This window comes from Eschrichtius robustus, chromosome 1, assembly GCF_028021215.1.
Source record: "Eschrichtius robustus isolate mEscRob2 chromosome 1, mEscRob2.pri, whole genome shotgun sequence".
Lineage (NCBI taxonomy): Eukaryota > Metazoa > Chordata > Mammalia > Artiodactyla > Eschrichtiidae > Eschrichtius > Eschrichtius robustus.
In genome coordinates, this window is record NC_090824.1 from 160,892,337 (window position 1) to 160,914,656 (window position 22,320).

The following is a 22,320-nucleotide window of genomic DNA, read 5'->3' on the forward strand; positions in this document are numbered from 1 at the left end:
AAACTCAAGCTCTACACAGCTGTTAGCACTGAAAAATCCTACACGTAAATGCCTTTATTGGTAACAGTGCCAAGAAGACATACCTATAAAAATGGGATCCTGAGAGAACTTGGGAAGCTATGCTTAATTTACCTCCCTAACCAAATCACAAGAGAAATGAATGGAATAGTAAAAGCAACCCCGTTCACCTGCCCAGAAGACTGACATCAGGATAATGTCATGTAATAGAAACCAGAGGCTTCTCTCTTAAAAATGAACTACAACACACCCAGTTAGTGTCTGGAAACAGCATCTGGCCTGTGGGAAAGCATCTCGAGATGGCAAGAAGGACTCGTATTTCCTAGTCTGTGTGGGATTTTTAAGGTTGGGTAGGTAAATTTTGTGGTTCTATTTTCCCAAGTGGGCCATTCTCCAAAGAGAAGGAAACAGACTCTAGGCAAAAAGTGGAAGGAAGCTATCCACTTCTGTCTGATGATCAAGGCAAGACAGATGGAACTTTGACTAAAGCTGCAGTATGTCCATCTCCACTCCAGAAAGTACTGTAGAAATTACAATGGGGAGGGGGAAAACCTTCCCCTCAATACTCAGGGATATGACTCAGTTATGGAGCTCTGTAATAACTATCCTGAACATCAAATTTCTTAGACTAAGCTTCACCTGAAGTCAACGGGGAGACCTCCAGTTTTGCAGACCCTTAAGTCTATGTGGTACTCGTAGTTCCTTAAAGGGAGTCTCTTAGGGAGTGTAGGCATCCAATGTGTATTCAAAACTCAAGGCACCCTTCCTGAAACGCAAGAAAGCAGCCAAACCGCAGTCCATGCAGAGCCTCCAGCCTCTACCACACGCGCAGGCCAGGACAGAATCCCTGGCAGCCATTTGAACTCCGGCGGCTCTCCCAGATGTGCACCTCATTTTAGCAGAACATGGCCCCGGCCCCTCCACCCCCACCCCCACCATGCTTCTTGCCCATGAGACATCCGAAGCACATCAAAGCCTTTGGCAGGAAACTTCCATGAATGTTAAACGATGTCCCCATGATGGGAGGCAGGGGAAGAGAGGTGGGGAGCAGCCCCAGCCCATGGAAGTTCCTCTCCAAAGTCTGCAAGCTGTCAGTTTGTGTGTGGACTGCCCAGCCCCCTGACCCCAGAAACGAAATCCAGACTCACTGTGGAAGCTGCCGACGCTTCTAGCCTCTGCCGCTGCCATGACACGCTGAGCGGGCCCTTCTGGCATAGCCCTTCCTGACAGTGAATGGGGGAGAGAGGGGGGCAGGGGAAGAGAGAAGAAAGGGATGAAGGCACAGGAAGGAAGCATGGAAGGACGAAAGCAAGGAGGAGAAGGGAGGTGGGTATATCTTTAACTGAATGGCGTGTCTCTCTTGGCCACAGCTTCCAAACACCTCTCCCATGTTACTAGAGAGAAAGGCTGACTGCATCAACTCATCCCAACTGCCCTCACTCAGGAGTCCATGGCTTGGCAGACACACCATCACACCACTCCTAGTACACGACAACCAGCTTCTTCCTTTGTGAGCCACCAAGATCCAACTCGTTTCCCTCCAAGGGTTCTACTCCTGACCAGATGAGCCTTCCAGCCAACTGACCCTCTGAAAGGAAATAGATTTTACCTAGAATTTTCATCCCTTTAGGTCAAGAAATAGCACCTTCTCCAAAGCTTCTGAGGAAATATTTGTCTTCAGCAGAAACATCACTGAATTTATCACTACTTTTAAGGGTTTCTCTCCCAGATGCCCTTCCCTGCCTTTCCAGTTTGGAAAGGAGGTGAGCTAACAGGACGTCATCTGTATAGAGCCTCAGTCCTCCTCCTTGCTGTCAACAGAATCACCATTTATTTTCCCTATTACCACTTGGGAAAAACTGTTTTCCCTCAAAAAGCCGCTTGAGAAGTCAGAGGAGGGGCTGTGTGCCAGGCTGCCTTAGAGAAGGAACTTACGGTACCTTAGCAATAGCATTTCTCAAGCACCTCCCAAATCAAGAGCTCTGGACAGAAGACAAGAGACACAGTCCCTGCTCTCAGTCAAACCAGAGGCAGAGAAGCACCGGAATGAATCAAAAAAGAAAAGCATGTTCATGAAGCAATACATCTGTGTGTGTAAACCAATAGGGCGATGCCAAGGAGACCATCCCATGAGGACAATGAAATGGGCATCACTGGGTTTTGATGGCAGTGAGGAACAGACAGAGAGAAAAAACAAAGGGGGAGATGAGAAAAAGAGCACATGGGAAGTTGGGAAGAGAAGATGTTATGGGCTGAATTCTGTCCTCCCACCAAATTCTTATGTATTAATCCCCAGTATCCCAGAATGTGATTAGATGTGTAGAAAGGGTCTTTAAAGAGGTAGTTAAGGTTAAAAGAGGTCATCAGGGTGGGCCCTAATCCAATATGACTTGGGTGCCTAGAAGACTAGGACATTTGGACCCAGACATGTACACAGGGAAGATGATGTGACGACACAGGGAGAAGACAGCCGTCTACAAGTCAGGGAGAGAGGCCTCAGAAGAAACCAACCCTGCCAACAACTTGATCTCAGATTTCTGGGGTACTTTGTTATGGCAGCCCTAGCAAACTGATGCAGAAGTCCTTATGAAACAATGGGAATGAGCAAGTGCCATTGTGGAATGAGGAACAGGCTGGCTAGGTGTCAGGGGCCTTCTTGTGGGAGGGGACAGGAAGGAGACTGGCAGAGTGCAGGGTGAAAAATGTATATTTTTGAGAAATTATATTTCCCCAAGCCTTTAAACAAGCAGGCAGAATGATGAAAAGTTTGAGAAGTATGGGATGGAGGGCTCTGAGACTGAAGGTGCACGCACTGATCCAAGTGTTGGTCTGATCAGGGTGTGAATTAGGATCATTCCTGCCAACATTCAAAGAACAAGTGATGCTGAGGTGCTATGAAGAAAGATATAGCAGGATTTGGTGAAGAATTAGGTACAAAGGGGGAAGAGACAAGGTCAAAAATGACTCCCATTCTGGGAACCTCCCAAAAGAGTTTTTGTTCATGCCAACAGACTGCTGAGGAGCGCCTATTTGAGAAGTAGGAGGTCACCACGGTGAGTTGTATCTCCAACGAGACAAGTTTCAATCACCAATGAACTGTCCAGGGGAGACTTACAGGTTAAGCAATCAAAGAGAGAAGAGGTAGAAGCTAAAAATGTAAATTCAAACAGCTTCTGCACAAAAGCAAGAAAGGGTTATAAGCATGTGAGTGTGTGAGCTTTCCAAAGTAGATGTCTAAAATGGTGGCACTAGAACTTCCAATGGGAAGGAGAGAAACCAATGGAAGAGGTAAAGGATGGCTATAAAGGGGAATAGATCATAGAGCATCATTAAGGCATTGAACAAGGATGTTAAGCAGTGGGGGAGTGGAGGGGCGGGAGAAGGAATGGGGCAGTTATTGATAATGTCATTCAGCAGTTAGTTCAAAAAAGGATTAGACTCTTTAGAGGAAAGGAATCTGAATTTGGCCGTGGTGAAATAATTAGTGAACCGCAAAATGCAGAGTCAAGGAAGGGGTAAGATCAGAAGCTTAAAAATTAAGACAGAAGATGAACACAACCTATTATAGTAGTTGAGGAGACAAATGAAAGTTGGAGGTGGCAGAAAGGTCAAATGAAGAGTTTTCTTTAAAGTAAAAGAGATCATAGAAGACCGAAAGAAAGACTTCAAGATAGAGTGAGACAAACAGTCACAGCAAGAGGTGGGCTAGAAACAGGGCACGTGACAGATGGTGAGGTGTGAGGGAAGTGAGAAAGATTGCAGATGTGTGACTCTGTTGATATGGAGAGGACATAGGGAGGGGGCAGGGCAAGCTGGGACGAAGTGAGAGTGGCATGGACATATATACACTACCAAATGTAAAATAGCTAGTGGGAAGCAGCTGCATAGCACAGGGAGATCAGCTCGGTGCTTTGTGACCACCTAGAGGGGTGGGATAGGGAGGGTGGGAGGGAGGGAGACGCAAGAGGGAGGAGATATGGGGATATATGTGTATGTATAGCTGATTCACTTTGTTATAAAGCAGAAACTAACACACCATTGTAAAGCAATTATACTCCAATAAAGATGTTAAAAAAGTAAATGAATAAATGCAGCTTTCTTTTTGTTGGCCAAAAAAAAAAAAAGATTGGTGCAGTCAATAAACTCACACCTATGCCTTATTACAGTCCCTCCAGTTGTGAGAAGCTAAGGTTAGAGCATGACTAAAAGGGTCCGGTAGAGTCTCTGAATTGAGGACATTAATTGGGATGGGACAGTCTAGGACTGGAACAATATGACCCAGGTACCAGCATCCCTGTTCCTATGCTCATGGTAGACATACCCGCTGATCCCACATGCTTTTTCACTGACTCTAGATGCACCCACCTAGCTCTTCTCATCACTCTACTCCAAGCAATCACTACCGGTCATCAGAACACATACCTGAGATCTACTTGCCACCCCTGGGGCATATAATACTTGGTAACAAGGCAATTAGACTTAAAAGCAACAAAAGGAGTCATTTTTAGGTATAAAGGAAATCCAGTGACATGAAAAGCATGAGGCACTCTGACAATAAAGTGACCCCTCCCAAGTGTTTGGAAATGAAGAAAATACAATTGGTCTCTTTAAGATCAGCATAAAATGGATGAAAACGTGAGTTTACATCCAAGGTTGTCTGAAAAAGCCTGAGTGCCTTCCAGGCCATCATGGCTCAGTTGTACACTGATTGATGCAGATAATAAAAGAATACGATCATAGAGACCTGCAAAAGGATGGGCATGGAATTTGATGGTGGCAATGTTCATCCCCTCCTGGCTTCAGTCAGGGGAGAGAGGAGGATTTAAGCAGAAGACTAGGAAGCCAAGAAGTCCTTGCTATCAGATCAATAGCGATATATCAAAATTTCTTAGCTAGATGACACTGACCATTTGATTCATCTGACTCCCTTGCTCTGATTTCTTCCTCATGTAACCTTCTCGATGCGGTCAGGCACCCCACACAGGCTGGCTTACTGGGAGTGAATGCTTTGATCACACAGCCTTTCAATAATCTGGTCCCCTGTGCACATTAATAAATTGTCCTCCTGGTGCTAACTGCAGTCTCATGGGTGTTTTAATTATTGTGAGACATTCTTTCAGGCCTTTTCACTGATAAGCAGATGTTTGGGCCTTTGGTAGGGAATCAGATCCTGCTGGCTTTTTCTTAGGCGACACCACTGCGTCTTCCAGATATACCTACCCAGAATCCCCACATAATGACTATTGGTACCTGGCAAGTGGGGACCATTATAGGACCGTTAAGGAATAATGGCCGTTATTCCTTACCCATCACAAACACTTGGCATAGGGTAATATATATATATATATATATATATATATATATATATATTTTTTTTTTTTTTATTATTATTATTTTTTAATGCTATTCTTGTCTGCTTACATTCCTTTTATGTATGTATGTATGTATGTATGTATGGCTGTGTTGGGTCTTCGTTTCTGTGCGAGGGCTTTCTCTAGTTGTGGCAAGCGGGGGCCACTCTTCATAGCGGTGCGGGGGCCACTCTTCATTGCGGTGCGCGGGCCTCTCACTATCGCGGCCTCTCGTTGCCGAGCACAGGCTCCAGACGCGCAGGCTCGGTAATTGTGGCTCACGGGCCGAGTTGCTCCGCGGCATGTGGGATCTTCCCAGACCAGGGCTCGAACCCGCGTCCCCTGCATTGGCAGGCAGATTCTCAACCACTGCGCCACCAGGGAAGCCCCTAGGGTAATATATTTTTAAATCAAGCACTTTTATTAAGTGCCTTTTATGTGAAACATCACTGTGATAAAAATGCAGTGGGGGGCTTCCCTGGTGGCGCAGTGGTTGAGAATCTGCCTGCTAATGCAGGGGACACGGGTTCGAGCCCTGGTCTGGGAAGATCCCACATGCCGCGGAGCAACTAGGCCCGTGAGCCACAACTGCTGAGCCTGCGCGTCTGGAGCCTGTGCTCCACAACAAGAGAGGCCACGATAGTGAGAGGCCCGCGCACCGCGATGAAGAGTGGCCCCCGCTTGCCGCAGCTAGAGGAAGCCCACGCACAGAAACGAAGAGCTAACACAGCCCAAAAAAAAAATAAATAAATAATAATTAAAGGTGTTAAAAAATAAATAAATAAACGTATTAATCTTAAAAAAAAAAAAAAAAAGGAGTGGGTTCCTTCGCCCTTAAGGGAATTTATGCTGTAGAGGGCTGCAGGACATGCATGTACCCAAATGACTCAAGGACATGACTAACTAAATAAATACAAAGATCAGGAAGTTGGGGACTGACCCATTGAGTAAGAAAATGATCAACTTCAGGAACAAACTGGGCCACAACTCCAAGGTCCATCCTGGCTACAGAGGCTGGAGAGCATGACTCAGTGGAGGAGAGGCTGTCATGGTGATTGGCAGAGTGGAAGAGATGGCCTACTGACAACCACTGCCAATCAAGTTTGGGATGATGATGAACTTCTTTCCAGAGTGCACATCATCACTTACTAAGCAGACTATACTGCTGGTGATGGTGGTAATGGTGGTGGTGGCAGTGGTGATAAAATCAGCAGCACCCAAGCCAACAGTTCACAAAGCTCTTGAATATCCGTTATCTCATGTTATGCACAGGAATGAGCAGTGGCCATCGAGTTGCACATGATAAGAGAGAAAAAGGAGGGAGGGCCGGGCTTTAACCAGCCTTGTCTCTATCCCCAAGGCTCTAGGGCACACGACCCTAACATCTTCCTCTAGGGTAACAAGGGGCATCACACACTTAGGAGGCCTGGAGAATGAGCTCTAGTTCTGAAGGCCTTTGTCTACCACAGAATTCATGGTTATGGTTATCAAAAGTTAGCTTCTTCTTGGAGCTACCAGGTCCGAAATGGGAAAGCTCTTCCTCTGACCAACTAGAAGTGCTTTCTTTTTCCTCCTGGGCTTCCAACAGACCAACTCCAGTGGTCGACGTCAGTCCCGGAAGAGTGAGTGGCTTTGTTTATATCTCCCTGAGCTCTCTTGTGTAGGCTCTTCTCCCCTTCAATGTTAGGATCTAGCACCAAAGACCATAATAGGAAATACCTTGGCTTGTAAGTAACTTTAAATTATTTAAAATTTCTTATACAGATGGTCCCCAACTTATGATAGTTCAGCTTCAGCATAGTGTGAAAGTGATACGCATTAGGTAGAAATCGTACATCGAATTTTGAATTTTGATCTTTTCCTGGGCTAGCGATAATGCAGCAGGATACTCTGTCGTGATGTTGGGCAGCAGCAATGAGCCTCAGCTTCCGGTCAGCCATGAGATCACAACCCACACACTTACAACTATTCTATACCAACACGACCCTTCTATTTTTCACTTTCAGTACAGTAGTCAATAAATTATATGAGACATTCAATACTTTATTATAAAATACGTTTTGTGTTAGGTGATTTTGTCCAAGTGTAGGCTAATGTTAAGTGTTCTGAGCACGTTTAAGGTAGGTGAGGCTAAGCCATGATGTTCAGTAGCTTAGGTGTATTAAATGCCTCTTTGACTTAGGATATTTTCAACTTACAATGGGTTTATCAGGAAGTGACCCCATCATAAGTCGAGGAAGATCTGTATATAATTTCTACCTTATTCATTTACATAGAATAATAACTACCATCTATTGAGTGCCTAATAGGTACCAGGCAATTTGCATACATTATCTTATTTAACCCACACAAAAGAAGAAATTGTTCTCATTTTTTTTTTTTTTTTTTCAGATGAGGATCTAAGGCTTAGAGAAGTTAAGAAAATTTCCTAAGGTCACATAGCTCATAAGCAGAAGCTCAGGATTCAAAGGAATATCTATCTGCTGGACTCCAGAATTAGTGGGTACTTTGCCCATTTTCTCTTGGGTTCTCCCCATCCCCACCTCAGCTTTGTCCTGTGGGATTGGCTAAACTTAAAAAATAAACAACCGGGAGTAAAAACTGTGTTTAAAATTCTGAATATCAAATGCTATGTTGACCCAGTCCTCCTTCTCCTCCTCCTGTTTAGACTCAGATCACCAAGTCCTGGGCTTTGAGGACTAGGAGAGAAATACAATCCCCTACTAGGAGGAAGTCAAGGGAACATACTGTTCTCTTTACATGCAAATATCTTAATTACAGCTGGTCGAGAAGATATTTGTATGGAAATTTATGTATCTTTATATGTTATATATTCAGTTTGCCATTAAAAAAAAAAAAAAACCCTTTATACCTGAGGACCCCAAACCGGGTCTGTTATAATACACGCCACTGTCAAGTTATAAAGAGGCTGCTATCCTCACCGCCCACAGGAGCAGAGAAAGATAAAGTGAATCAACACCCTGCTGCCTTCTCCTCTCCTTTCTTGAGGTTAGGTTCCAGTATAAACATGCCTCAAGTTCTTGAAACTTTCTGATGAGGATTCTCCCTGTCCTTATTTTTCCGCAATATCTGTCCCCACGGAGATCAGGCTGACGATGACAGCATCTATCCCATGCCTGCACCACTGTCACTGACAAAAGGAAACAACTAGATTTCAATATTACAGGGAAGTGAAACCAAATTTAGGAGACCCCTGGAAACTGCTCTCAGAAAGAGGATATTATTTTTTTGGCATGTCAAGGGAGGGAGATATTTATATCCCATTGATTCCCCTCTGGCAAATAAAACACAACCAATTACCTATTTTGGTCTCACTGAGCATCTTCTTCACGTTTTCCTGAGTGTTATAATGTCTCTTTTGTAATATAAACTGTGTTTATCTCCTCTAAGGATATAGGACAATATAGACTTATTTTGCAGCAGGTAAAATTCTGGCTAGACATAACTGAGAACTTCCCACTTCTAAAGGGTGTTATGAATTAGAAAGAAAAATGTAGATAAATCTCTCACTAATGATAGCTTCCCTTTGCCACAGCTGGAAGGAATAAGGGGGAGCCAGTGGAATCCCGGGAGATGCACCGGAATAGAGCAAGCAAACCATCTGTCGGGAATGATTTTGAAGCTGTTCTGCCTGGGGCCACAGGGGTGAAATAGATGACATTTAAGGCTCCTTCCAGCTTCATGTTTCTTTAAAATTGAATGATTTGGCATTTGTTCATCTGTTTTTAACACTCTAGGGATGCAGAATGGACTCGGTGGCCTAAAAGATGCATTTGTAAAAAATCCATCCCGACCCTCCGTTTCACTGTTATTCCTTTTCAAGGTTACAATACAAAACGGATAGAGGCTTTGAGTTCCCAGCCCCACGAATTCCGATGGCTTCTCTTCCACACTCCACTGCTAACCCTACAGCAAACAGCCTTATTGTCTCTCCCCTGGACCATTGCCATGGCTTTAGTGGCCTCGGGTCCCAGCCGTCTCTCCTACACGCCACTGCCTGATGACTGGTCCTCTCAGAGCCTCATTTACACTAAAACAGATGACAAACTTCCCATGACTGTCCTTTAGCTACCCACGTCAGAACGGTTGGCCTTTCAAGAGCCGCCATAGTGGTCCCATCCTTCCTTTACAAACATCCTTCCATGCATCTTTCATGTATCCTCAGGTTTGGCTGGTTGAGTGACACACTGTTCCAGATCACTCTCCTGGTTTGCCTATTTCAAAGCTATCTTTATTCCTCCTAAAATTCAACCCACTGACTGCCTCAAGACCCAAATCAGCCCTCTAATTAGATGGGCTTTTGAAATTGGTAACCTTATTGTGTTACGGTGGAATTACAAATTTTCATCCTGTTTTATATTCCCTATGAAAATTTCATTTCCTTGGGAATACCGATCGCATTCTCTTCATCCTTGCACATAGTCAGGGAATTGTATTGAATCCTGTCCCTAGCACATGGACCTTCTCAATGGCTAGGGGATTTGGCACAAGGGGAAATAAACCAGCATGGACAAGTTTAGCAAATGTACAAAGTGGATCACTCATCCTAAGGCTGTATAAAGGCTCTAACACTGACTTGTTGCTGGAGAATCTCAAGGTCTTGAACACATCACCAACCCTCTCCAAGGCTTAACTATAAAACGGAGGCCAATAATATCTGACCTGGAAGATTTCAGAAGACCCTCCTCCTTCCCCAGTAGAGCGCTAAGAGGCTGGTGAGAAAGTGCAAAGCCCCACCATCAGCATGTGTAAAATGAGCATGTCTCCTTCAGCCGGTTTTGGTGTGAGGGCTTACATGATCAAGCAGAGAGCCCCAGGAGACAGGAGAATCAGATGGGATTCAAGAGCAGAGTTATTCATCCACTGATTCTCTGCTGCTACCATTCTGGTTGTCACCTCTGTCACCATTAGGTGTAGCTGGAACACATAAGATCTGCCCTAGATCTTAACTGGGGAGCTTATTGAAGGGATCCCGATGCTTGGCCCTGCAGGGCATGGAAGCCCCTCCGCAAAAGTGATGCCTGTTCAGGCTCCTCTTGGTCTGGCCTAATCCACTTCCTGCCTAACTCTGAATTCCCATTCTGACTTCATTCATTCTTTCATGCATTTGTTCATATTTTTATAGGGTGTCTGCCAAGTTCTAGGTCCTGTGCGGGCACGGAGAACCGCAGAGTGAAGAGGAAGGTGCACTCCTGGCCCTCTGGATCGGTAAGATCAGAGCACCAATCTCTTCCACCCCCATTCTTCCTGTATCAGCATTCCACCTCCCCTCCAAATCAAAACATCTGAAAACATTTCTATTCTGGAATCCCAACCTCCTCTTCTTCAGGACTTTCTATAATTCCAGATTTGAGCCCTAAACTCTTAGCGTTGTCTGATATTCTGAGAAAGATATAATGGTACCAAAACCCCACCCTTGTCAAAGATGGGGCATAGTCTTAAGAAGCGAGAACAAATCGCTCTGGCACTCACTCTGGTGCAGAGATGTTTGTTTTCTCTCTGTAAATATGTAACAGGAAATTAGGCAGTTCACCTTTGTACATCATTTTCATATCACCTGTGCATGAGTCAGATGGCACCTCTTTGTTTTAAAAAATTAAAAAGGAAAGAATAGAAGGAGGAGTTTATCTCCACCTCTGCCCTCCTATACACACCCTGGAATCTACACTGGGCAGATGAGCGCACACACACACACACACACACACACACACACACACACACACACACACGCCTGAATTATCTGCATTTAGCTGTGTTAGGTACCTGAAATCAGCAAACTCCTAGGCCCAACAGATTTCAGTAATGTATGGTAGCCGAGAGGTGCAAACCTGTCCCGGGTGTCAGCTTGCAGAGAGAATCCTTCAGCGTTCTTGCTATCTAATAAATCACTGCATTCCCCCAGTCTCAGCCGGTGTACCAAACAAAAAAAATCTTTCATAAATCACCTGAATATGGACTTAGCTCTAAGATATTCATGAGCAAGACCATATAAACACAGACCAGAAGAACAGGCAAGTACTGATGACCCAGTATTTCTATTTAAGTTGAAACCTTGTGAAGGAAATTTTCCAGAGGTGGTCAACATAAAGACGCTGTTCCTTTGGGGCAGCTACATGATCCCAGTTTATTTTCCAGTGGTCAGGAGGTCCTTCTCTCTGACCCAAGAATTACATGTGGAAATAAGATTATCCCTGAGGTTCTCCTGCCTTGGGTGTGAAGGGGACTAAGGAAAATAAACAATAGTTCATTCAGTAAGTAGTGTATTCCAGGCTCTTTACACAGATCAACTTGCTTAACATCAAAAATAACCTGATTGAGAGACCATGTTTGTCCTCATTTGAAAAACGGGGAAATTAAATAGAGGTTTCAGGAAAGCACATTGAGGTCCCATGGCTGTTAATGGCAGTGTTAGGATGTGAACATAGGTAACATTGGGCCCAAATACAGAACTCCCTTGTCACCTTGATGTCTTCCAATACGGATAATAAGACTTCACAGTTTATTACTGATATGACCTCAGGCAAGTCTACTTCTGCCTTTTGTTTTACAGAAGGTGAGGGAGGGGGAGGGTTTGTGTACACATGAGGACCTTGTGAGCACCTGTACTGAACATGAAGATATGACACAAGCTGCTCTTTGAATATGCAGAGTATAATATCTACCCACCATGAGTGGATATGCAGTTCTCTGATGGTGTATTGTGTTTTTACTGCAATAGCTATCTGTTTTTGTTTTTGTTTTTTTTAAAAGTTTTTGGCTGCACCCCATGGCATGTGGGATCTTAGTTCCCTGACCAGGGATCGAACCCACGCTTCCTGCATTGGAAGGCAGAGTCTTAACCACTGGACTGCCGGGGAAGTCCCAGCTATCCTTTTTTTATTTTATACTTCCTTGGGACCAAAGACACACATTTTCAAGCCAGCTGGCCTCTGCTTATACCTGGCTTAGAACTCATGAAAAGGGAACTGCGGATACCTGGTATGTGAACATTTTCCCACCTCACTCTCCCTTCCTTGAATTCCAGTCTGCCCTGTAGCCCACAGAAATGAGATGGATTTACTCCTTGCAGCTCTCCCAGGTACAAAAAGCAACGGTTCACAACTGCTCAAGTCAGGGCACAGCAGGATCGTTTGGAGATGTAATCTTTTTTTTCTTCTCTCTTTTAAATCAAACTCAAGAAATATTAACTGCACTCCTTGAAGCAAGCTTAAAGTTGAGTTTGCACACATTCTGGTCAGATATTGTTTCCCAACACCCTGGTAAAGCCAGCGGAGACCAGATTGGTATAATCAAACATCTGCCTCACACAGAAAAACAATGATCCAACCCTTGCTTTTATCAACACCAACATAAATCTGAGCTCAGCCAGACAGGCCAGCAAACCCCGTTACGCAGAGTGCAGAAGCAATTAAACGGTGCCAGCTCCAGCTAGACTCAAGAAATCTATGACCCATGGGCCCTTAGTAACCACACCGATGCCTCTCTTGGAAATGACTGAAAAAAGAATTGTTCTAGATGCGAAAGAAAGACTCCACTTTGATATTTCCTGGCAGGTCTGCCCTGCCCATCGGTCTGTGCCTACTGCTACATCATTCTCCTTTTTCCATATCTAGGGATGTTGGACTGGGCAGGTAGCTAGAGAAACTGCCCAGTTTTCTGCAGACTTTCTACCTTCGCTACTGTTTGGTCTACTTTGCTTCATATTCTCCTGATGGTCTATCATCTGCCATCTTTTGGTTGTACCGTGAACTCGTCCATTTTTAGCCACAAAAGGAATTTCTCAAATATTCCATTTTTCTCCAGGTTATGGCTAAAATAAAGTGTCTTGAGTGATCCCTTATAACATCTGGGCAATGTTGTTTAGGCAAAGCCATCAAGAGCATCCAGACAGAGTTGATTTACAGATGCCGACCCCAAACCCCCAGCCTCCTGACCCACCGTGCTCAGGCCAAAAAGACATATATCTAGGTCCTTTGATTCACAATATGATCATTCATTCTGTACAAAGAAGATGAAGACGAGGGAAATGGCTGCCATGCCTCTCAACCTCCAAAACATTGCCCCACCCTCTCCTTCTACACCATCCAAACTCCTTACCCATTCAAAGACCCCAAAGTAAATCTTCCATATATTTGAGGCATCTGCCTCCCAATCAACTTGCAGAAGTTATCCTATCTTTGTATACAGGTTGCACCCATATTTCTCCTTTTGGGAATAAATGCCACTCATGCCCATTCGTCCTTTCCCTGGCAATAATAACATTGTCAGAACCACTCCCTGATCCATGGGAAGATGATTCCCAAATACAAAGGGGAGCAAAATAAGACACCTATTAATATAAAGTAGACACCTTTTTAGAGGTAAAATTGAACGTGATATCTCCTCTCACAATCAAAAAGCTTTTCCTAAGGCCCACCTGTACCTCTCTCCAAAGTTGGCAGTGAGAACCTGCTTCCTTCCCTCATCTTTCCTATGTCATTTGGATAATTCTGCTCAGCATTACGTTAACCATTTTGACTACTTTATGTTGGGTTCTGACTTCTTATCAAGATCTACCTTTGAAAACAAGCCTATAAACTCATCAAATAATGTTAAAGAATAAAATGTGTCGTGGGTGAGGCTGGATAGGGAACTGAGTTGAAAGATGTTAAAATGTAGCACCAAGTTGAGCTTGTCCATGTGTGCATTTGGGGATATATATATATATATATATGTGTGTGTGTGTGTGTGTGTGTGTGTGTGTGTGTGTGTGTGTATGTATCTGTTTGCATGAAGAATGAGTATTGATGCAAGTGAGAACACAGTGCATATGTCATTGCCATGTAAGGATACAGTCAAGAATCCCTATCCAGGTGGAAGGGAGGAGTGAGCTATCCAGAGAATAATTGACAGGTATGTTGAGATGCAGGAGTGGCCAAAGGATACGCATCAAGTGTATATCTGGGCACAGATGTGTATATGTGTGCTCCGGAGTAACAGGGTTAATGGACAATGACAAAGACAGGTGAGAAGGCACTAGCTCTGGCACGGATTGCTGCATCTGGAGAAGCCACCTCACCCTGTAGTAGTCGGTGCTGTAGACATCTCTGGACATGCCGAAGTCTCCGATCTTCACCAGAAGGTTGGCTCCAACCAGGCAGTTCCTGGTGGCCAGGTCCCGGTGCACGAAATGCTGGGAGGCCAGGTACACCATGCCAGAGGCAATCTGACTGGCAATGTGGAGCATTTGGGAGAGCCCCAGCTCTCCTTTTGCCTGGCGTGGCTGCCCGTCCACAAGGATCATTGCATCTGGCCCATGGGCCCTGTGGGGGGTATAGGGGGAGAAGAGAGGGGGCAGAGAGAATTAAGGAGATCAAGGGGAAATGTCTTCTTGAGTTCCTGTTCTCTGGAATGCACCACAGAAATGAAAGAAATCTCTTCTCAGTCTACTTATGGACTATTTCTATCTACCCAAAATTATATTCTGTGAATATGGATATGGTCAAACTCTACAACCAGATTCCCAACTAAGATGATAGCAGACATGCTTTAACGAATCAGGGAATGAACCTACTCTTTTGAATATGTTATGGTTATCCAGGGGCTTCCCAGGTTCTTGATGTCTACTACAGAATAATTAATAAAACAATTAACTCTTACACAGTCCTTACTATGTTCCACACACTGCTCTAAGTATCTTAAATGTTATATATTAATTCACTCAATCTTCCCACCCCAATTTTGAAGATAAGGAAACCGAGGCACGAAATGATCAGATCACTTGGTCAAAGTCACAGAGGTCCCACAGTGGCCACATGGGTGACATGTGGCTCTGGAAGAGAGTTTTAAACGTTACGCTTCCAGAGGGCTTGTTAAATACAATTCCTGGGCCCCTACGATTCTGATTGGCTAGGCAGAGCTCATTCATTTGCATTTCCCAGTGCTGATGCTTCCAGGGCTGATACAGTCCATCTTTTGGGTAGCAACGCTCTTCAGTCTACCTCCTAACCTCTCCACCACACTGTCTAGGATTGGGTAACTTCTGTTAATGGCAAGATGGGATGAAGAGACCCTGTGACCCTGAGGCAGAGACCTGGGGAGCCACAGCACCTGCTCCATCCCACATCATGGCCCAGATTTGTTATCCTAACAGCTTGCTCTGTCATATCAGTCACTTTTAGTGTTCACTCTTTTCTCTAGAAAGCCCAGTCAGCTGTAACCACACCCAGGGCCCTTATTTATGAAGTTGTGAGCCAAGGAGCCCTGGTGTACAATGAGACCTCAGCCTGTTTTACTGCTTCTCCAGTTTCCACTGAAAGGTACCGTTAAATATAACACGTTCATTTTATCATCTCCTGTGGGCTCTGCCTACCTCATGCCTCCAAAGGAGAACTACTACATCAGCTCACAAGGAAGAGGGCTCAGCAGACAAGCCACATTCCCACTTGCCAGGAGAGTACACTGCAGCCTACCCCTAAAACGCGCCAACCGGGGGATGCAAGAGCGGGAAGGGCCTTCTGTTCTCTTTTTCTTTTTCTTCCTGTTCCCTTAGAGCGGGCATGACAGTGGTACGGAGTGGCACTCAGGACCTCTCTTTAGCCTTGCTGGTGGCACTTGGGGCTGAAGGCACCACTGAATCTATGGGGAGGGCTTGATGGAAAATGGACCATGTCCCTCTGACCTCAGGGAAATGGAAGCACAGGAAGAGGAAGATCCCGAGTCCTGAGAAAGGATGCTGTCCGTATTAGAAACTACCATGGCTCACAGTTCTGATAAAATAATAATTGTAATACTTTTAATTGTAGCTACCGTTGACTGAACACCTAGCTACATGGGAAACTTGTCCAGGCCTGGTACAAATATAGTCACTGAATACTCATAACAACAAACATGTGAAGCAGTTATGAATAGTCTCATTTTCCAGGAGAGAGAATGAAGGGTTAATAACTTGCTCCAGGTTACATCACTAAGACATATTCAGAATATGAACCCAAGTCTGTCTTATGCTAAGGACTCAATTCTTCAGGAAAGGAGTACATTTCACTGTGAAACCAAGTTCAGGAAGTTTAGAAAAGCCTACAGATACTTTCCAATTCCTCTAGGGCCAATTTTGGAAACCTGCTACCAACCCTTTCCATTCCCTCCTCAAAGCCCCACAGCACCCAATTGAATGTCCCACTTCAAGGAGATGCTCATCAAGTTTTGGGGAGTGTGCTAGAGTTTACCATAACCCACATTTGAGCTCTGGAAATCTCATTCTCAGCAGTGGAACCACACCCTAAAAGCTAAAAGCGTCCAGGGCCCGAGTGTTCAATGTGCTTCCTGGGACCCTGGATTCCACAGACCCTCACACATGCCTGCTTCTTCCACATCTGGGCACTACTTGGAGGTAACAGGTATGAGAGGTAGAGAAGTGCTACCTCTGCTCTATCAGTGAGATGCTATCTTCTCCGGGGAAGGTAGATTTCACATCTCCCCAAACCCCACTGTAACTCCATCCAGAACTTCTGCTTGGGGTCTCAGTCTCTTAAAAGTTCCATCAGGAGCCCCTCAAAATTCAGAAGATCTTGCTCCAGGCTTGTGGAAACCCTTCTTACAAAAAATCCAATCCTTCTAGAACAGCGCTAGCCAACAGGACTTTCTATTAACGGACGTGTTCTATACCGCACTGCCCAATACGGTAGCCGCTAGCCACGTGTGGCTATTGAGTACTTGAAGTGTGGCTAGTGAGACAGAGGAATTTTTAAATTTTATTTGAATGTATTTATTGTAAATTTAAATTTAAATAGCCATATATGGTTACTATACTGGATAGCCCAGTTCTAAATTTATCTGGGGGAAAATCTGCCCTTGGATTCAACCATCTCTGTCTCCCAGTGAGTTTGTAACCTTGTACCTTCTTATTCATCATCACAAAGTCTCTGACAAAAAGGTTTTCAGGAGGTGTGGAAGGTGCTAGCCTCACTTTGCTAGTGAGAACATAGGGCGCAAAGTCAGAAAGCTATTCACGGCGTCAGGGGAAGGGCTAGCCCTAGAATCTTAAAGTTGGAAGTTACAGGCTGGCAGGTCCTCTGATCTCCCTCCTTGGACCCATTTCAGACCCTGCCCTTCTTCTTAGTCTACCTTAGAATCAGGAAGAAGAGTACAGGTTACTTTTCATAGCATCCTCAACGTCCCCCCCCTAGAAATCAGGGGCAAAGGCCTATATCCAACTGCTCAGGAGCTAATGTAGAAGAATGAAAGGTTGTTTTCATTTCTAATCTCCGGACTGAAGTGTTCAGAGGAGCGATAAGGCTTCCGGCTCCCAAGAGAACCCCAGGGGTTCGGTGGGGCTTAGGGGCGGGGATGGCCAGCCTCGCTTACCTGAGGAACTTGTTCAGATCTCCGTGCTTCATGTACTCAAAGACCATGATGAGGGGGTCCCCATCGCCACACACCCCGTAGAACTTGACAATGTGCTCGTGCTGCAGGTTGGTGAGCAGTTCAGCTTCCCTCTGGAAATCCTTCCTGGCCGCCAGGGTGGGATCCTTCAGGGCCTGGAAACAACACGGGACACTGGTTTTTAGCAGCTAGAGGGCAGGGGTTTGCCTGTTCCCCTCCTGGGAAGAAAGCTGGTGCCCATAATAAAGACAACGCTGACTCCCAACAAGTAAGATCTTAATCGACCTTTAAAGACCATGAGGCTAAAGCACAATAGCCAGACCTGACTCCTGCTTCCTTCAGCATTCTGAACCTTGTAGAAACAGAAACCAACTTTCTGACACCCACGTCCCATCCCATCCGCCAGCCAGTTATTTCAAACTTTGTTCATCTCAGAGCCCTAGGCTTCCTCAGAGATCAGTGTGAATGGCGGAGGGAGAGAGCTGGAAGGTGGAAGGCCTGACAAAGGCCCGTGCCCCAAAGATTTCCCCAAAGAATGGTCTCACAGCTAAAATAAACAGTGGGGGAACCACTGCCCCAATTGCTTTATCTTTGTAAATTAGCCTATGCTCACAGCCCATCTGAAATCAGGCTGACAATGTAATTAAGTTTCCTTGCTCTTTCTATTTCTTGATTTTCGATTATGAAAAAGTGTATATTTGCAGAGAAACGTGAACACTTTGGCTTCTAGAAGGCACCTGTGTCCTCCTTTAGGGGGCTGAAGGAAGTATTGGGGTGTAACTGGGACTACAGCTGTGGGAACAGCAGTTAATGGGCTGAAGGCTTAGGACCCACCCAGGACCAGGACCTGGTAAAGTATCACAAAGTCCCAGGGTAGGATGGGATGGTGGGCATCTGGTGGCCACAGAAATGTCACAACTTGGCCCCTGTGGGAGTGGGAGACCCGGTGTGAGGGAGAAGCACCAGGCCAAGCCACTTGCCCTGGGACCCAGGAAGATAAATGGAAGAGCAATGGTTAAAAGGGGTGTCAGTGAAGGTGGACTTTGTAGAGCAGAAGGGGAGGGTGAGACCAGACCACCTGCAAGGGTCCTTGAACAGGACCTTGAACAGAGCCCAGCAATGACCAACGCAGCCATGTTGGTCACGGTGAATGATGAACTGTGAAGGGGAGGGTCATTTCTACAGGAGGAGCAGCCTGCACAGTTGAGCTCACGTATGTCTTCAGCCTTCCCCATCCTCCCCATGAGGTCAGAAGGCAAATGGAGCCAAACATCCACTTGCTTCAAATGACACAGTTTAGTAACCTCAAAGGACAAGACACGAGGCAATGAAGGAATGGGTGTGAAGTTTACACACCATGTTCAGGGTAGTGAAAATCTAGACGTGATTGGTTTGCATTCCCTCTGCCAAGTATCTGGCCTTTTCTGGTTATTTAGGCAGACTAAGCTCCCCTGTAAATTATGCTACTCTTGAGAAGCCTCCCTAGCCAGAGATCTTCCTCTTGCCACTGCAATCCCCATTAGCTGAAATCCACGGGGCTGCCTTGGCTTACAGCGCTGCAGGAACGTGAATGTGCAAAAATGGTATCTAAGGGGCCCATCAAACCTCCATCAGTCATTAGCATACGTTAGAGATGGTGGACTCATAGCTTTGAAAGGGCCCTAGATATCATGTTTCCACCTGCTCATTTCTGGTGTTGGAAAAACTGAGGCTCAGCCCTGTCTGGGGATCAGGACACATTCATACAACTTAAATGACAGAAGCTAGAGTTTAATTATACCACAGTAATCTCTTGGCTGGGTTTCTTGGTGTCACCAGGTTCAATGGCAGTGCCTCTAGAGCCATGGTGTCTCAGCCAGCGATCAAGGCCCAGTCCAACTTCAACAAGCACCACCTTTCATTCTTTTCAAAATTTGGAGGTTTCACCAAAAAAGTGTTGGATTAAATGATTCTACTCTTGACCAAAATGTTGGAAGCTGTCTAATACGGTTTTCCCATCTTACAGGTGAGAAACCTGAGGTCCAGAACAGGGAAACGATTTGCCAAAGATCATGAAAGAAGTAATAGCTTGAGTGTGGAGCCAAGGATACATTCCTGTCCAGCATACCTGCTTGAATTAATTTATCAGATGAATTAGTCACTGGTCAGGTCCTCAGGGGAATGGTGGGCAAGGAAGTTAAAAGATGTGAAAGGGCAGAGGAGAGGGTCAGGAGAGGTGAGGAGTGTGGGCAGCCAGCAGAATGGCTGGGCCCAGCAAGGATACCAGGCCTAGAGGGCAGGCCAAGGCCAGAAGGAAAGTGGGAGGGCCACTGGTCCATTACTGATTTTTACCAGCTCTGATCTCATGTGCTTTCCGCTTCATCTCTGGCTGCCTTCTCAGAAAATCTACCCGATAATAAAGGCATAGGCTGCCGTGTGTCCACATCCAACCAGAACAAAGATGTCTGGAAAGCCTTCTTTCTGTGGGTGGAAGAAGGCAGAGACTCACGGTGAGAGGGAGCCTCTCGGTGACCCAGCTCCTCAGCTTCATGGGCTGGGGCATGGGTATAGGATGACTGCCAGTGATTTATTTATTTTCATGAAGAATAAAAAGGAAAGAAAAAAAAAAAAAAAAAAAAAGGAACCCAGCATGGGTGGGATGAGAATACAGAGATTTATGTGAACACTGGATTTATGAGAGGGAAAAGTAGATCAAATTTGGGGCCAGCCGAATGGCCTCTCTCCATCTCTGTAAATCATTCTCTCGCACAGTCCGGCTGCCAGTGGCAGCCGTTGGATATTTCCATTCTCAGCTCTCGAGCAGTCCCAGCCATCATTCCCAGGGCTGGCACCCTACTCTGCAGAGCAGATAGGAGTTCAGTTCCTCATTTGGGAGATGGGGCACAAAGCAACTGCTGTCTCTTTTGGTCTTTCCACACCCCTTCTCCTGCCCATTCTCTCTCTACCTTTATGATGGGCTTTCCAGCTCTTGGGTTAAACCTGAAGTTCCTATGTAATTGGCAAGGGGTCTATTGTGGCAACTGGGGTCCAGAGCTGCAAGTGGCCCAGGTCCCCAGGGATCGATGCAACTGGGACAGAGATGCCAGGAAAAGAATCTTGAGAAGGAAAATCAGCCCAGAGACTCCCGTGCACCTCTCAGCGGAGTCCATGCTCAACCTCTTCGGAGCCGGGAAACTTCAAAATGGGTCACCAGCCAGTGGCATGGGATGGAATGGGTGTTCCTCACCGCTGCCAACTGTTGGTGCAGGAAGACAGGGCTTGCCAAGGAGTCTCTGAAGCCAGGGAGGTTGTGTCCAGGCCCTTCCAGTGGTATCCATAGAGCAAAGAGGAGATCTGGAATTTTCCCTTCTCATCTCCTTCTTTTTCCCCCAAAGTCTGAAGACTTTGCCCCTTCTAGTCTCCCCTTTACGTACATCAGGTCTCATGTCCACTCCCAACCCTGGGTTTCAGTGGGGCTGTTTAGTCAGATGGGGGAGAAGCAGTCTAGATGGCAAGAACATTGAAATTTCTCAACAGCTGCCATCTCCTTCAGAGGCACTTCACATCATCATTTCCAGTCTAGGGGTTTTGCTGCTTTCCATTTTCCTTTTCTTTTATTGGGGCGGAGACATTTCAGTGGATGTTCAGCTTCAGATTTTACTAATATACTAAAACCCATTTTAGTACATGTGCAGAGATACACACATCCATAAACACTAGAGCTTAGTTTCACTTATTTTTTGAATTTTAAATAAGTGGAATCATACATATAGTGCTATATATATATAAAATATATGTATATTTCTATATCTGTCTTTTTTCATTCAACACTGTGTTTTTGAGGTTTTTCCAAGTTGTTGCATGCAGCTGTAGTTCATTCATTTTCCTTGTTGAAAAGTTTCTCACTGAATGAATATACCACATTTATTTATCCAAGCTGCTACTGATGGACGCTGGGGTTGTTTGCAGCTTTTGGCTGTTGTAAAGAATGCTTATGAACATTCTTAAACACATCTCTTCGTGGAAAGATAGATAAAGATAGATAGATAGATAGACAGACAGACAGATAGATACATAGCTGTCAGGTCTAGACCTAGAGTGCAAGTGCTGGGTCACACAGAGGCCAATGTTCTAAAATACCAAGCTGTTTTTCAAAATAATTAGACCACTTTATATTTCCACCAGAGTATGAAAGTGGCAATTGCTCCATATCCTTGTCAGCACTTGGTTTTGTCATTGCTATTTAGCCATTCTGCCTGGTATACAGTGGTATCTCATTATGGTTCAGTTTGCATATTTCTGATGATTAATTAGGCTGGACACCTTTCTCATAGTCTTATCGGCTATTTGTCTGTCAGAGGAGACTCTTGAGCAAGTGTATTATTTGTCAAATAACTTTTTAAAAGTTGCACCACCTATTTTAAAATATCATGAATTACATGCTTTTAATGTCACTCTTACACTACACATACATACAAATTACACTCTGTCTTGTCCTGCTCTGCATTTGTTTCATGGGTATTCTCGTGTCTCCCCAACAGACTGCAAGTGTCTTCAGAACAGAGGCTGGGATTTCGGCTCTTTGTTTCCA

At 45.1% G+C, this 22,320-nt stretch overlaps 1 protein-coding gene across 2 annotated transcripts in view; it reads right to left on the reverse strand.

Annotated features, from left to right (window-relative positions):
• LOC137760708 (NT-3 growth factor receptor) overlaps positions 1–22,320 on the reverse strand; it is a 77,840-nt gene that overhangs the window by 33,187 nt on the left and 22,333 nt on the right. For both annotated transcript variants that reach the window (XM_068537629.1, XM_068537623.1), the window contains exons 3-4: positions 17,733–17,905; positions 14,449–14,692 (exon numbers count right to left, since the gene is read on the reverse strand). In XM_068537629.1, coding sequence (XP_068393730.1) covers positions 14,449–14,692; positions 17,733–17,905 — 417 coding nt within the window. The remainder of the gene's footprint in view (positions 1–14,448; positions 14,693–17,732; positions 17,906–22,320) is intronic.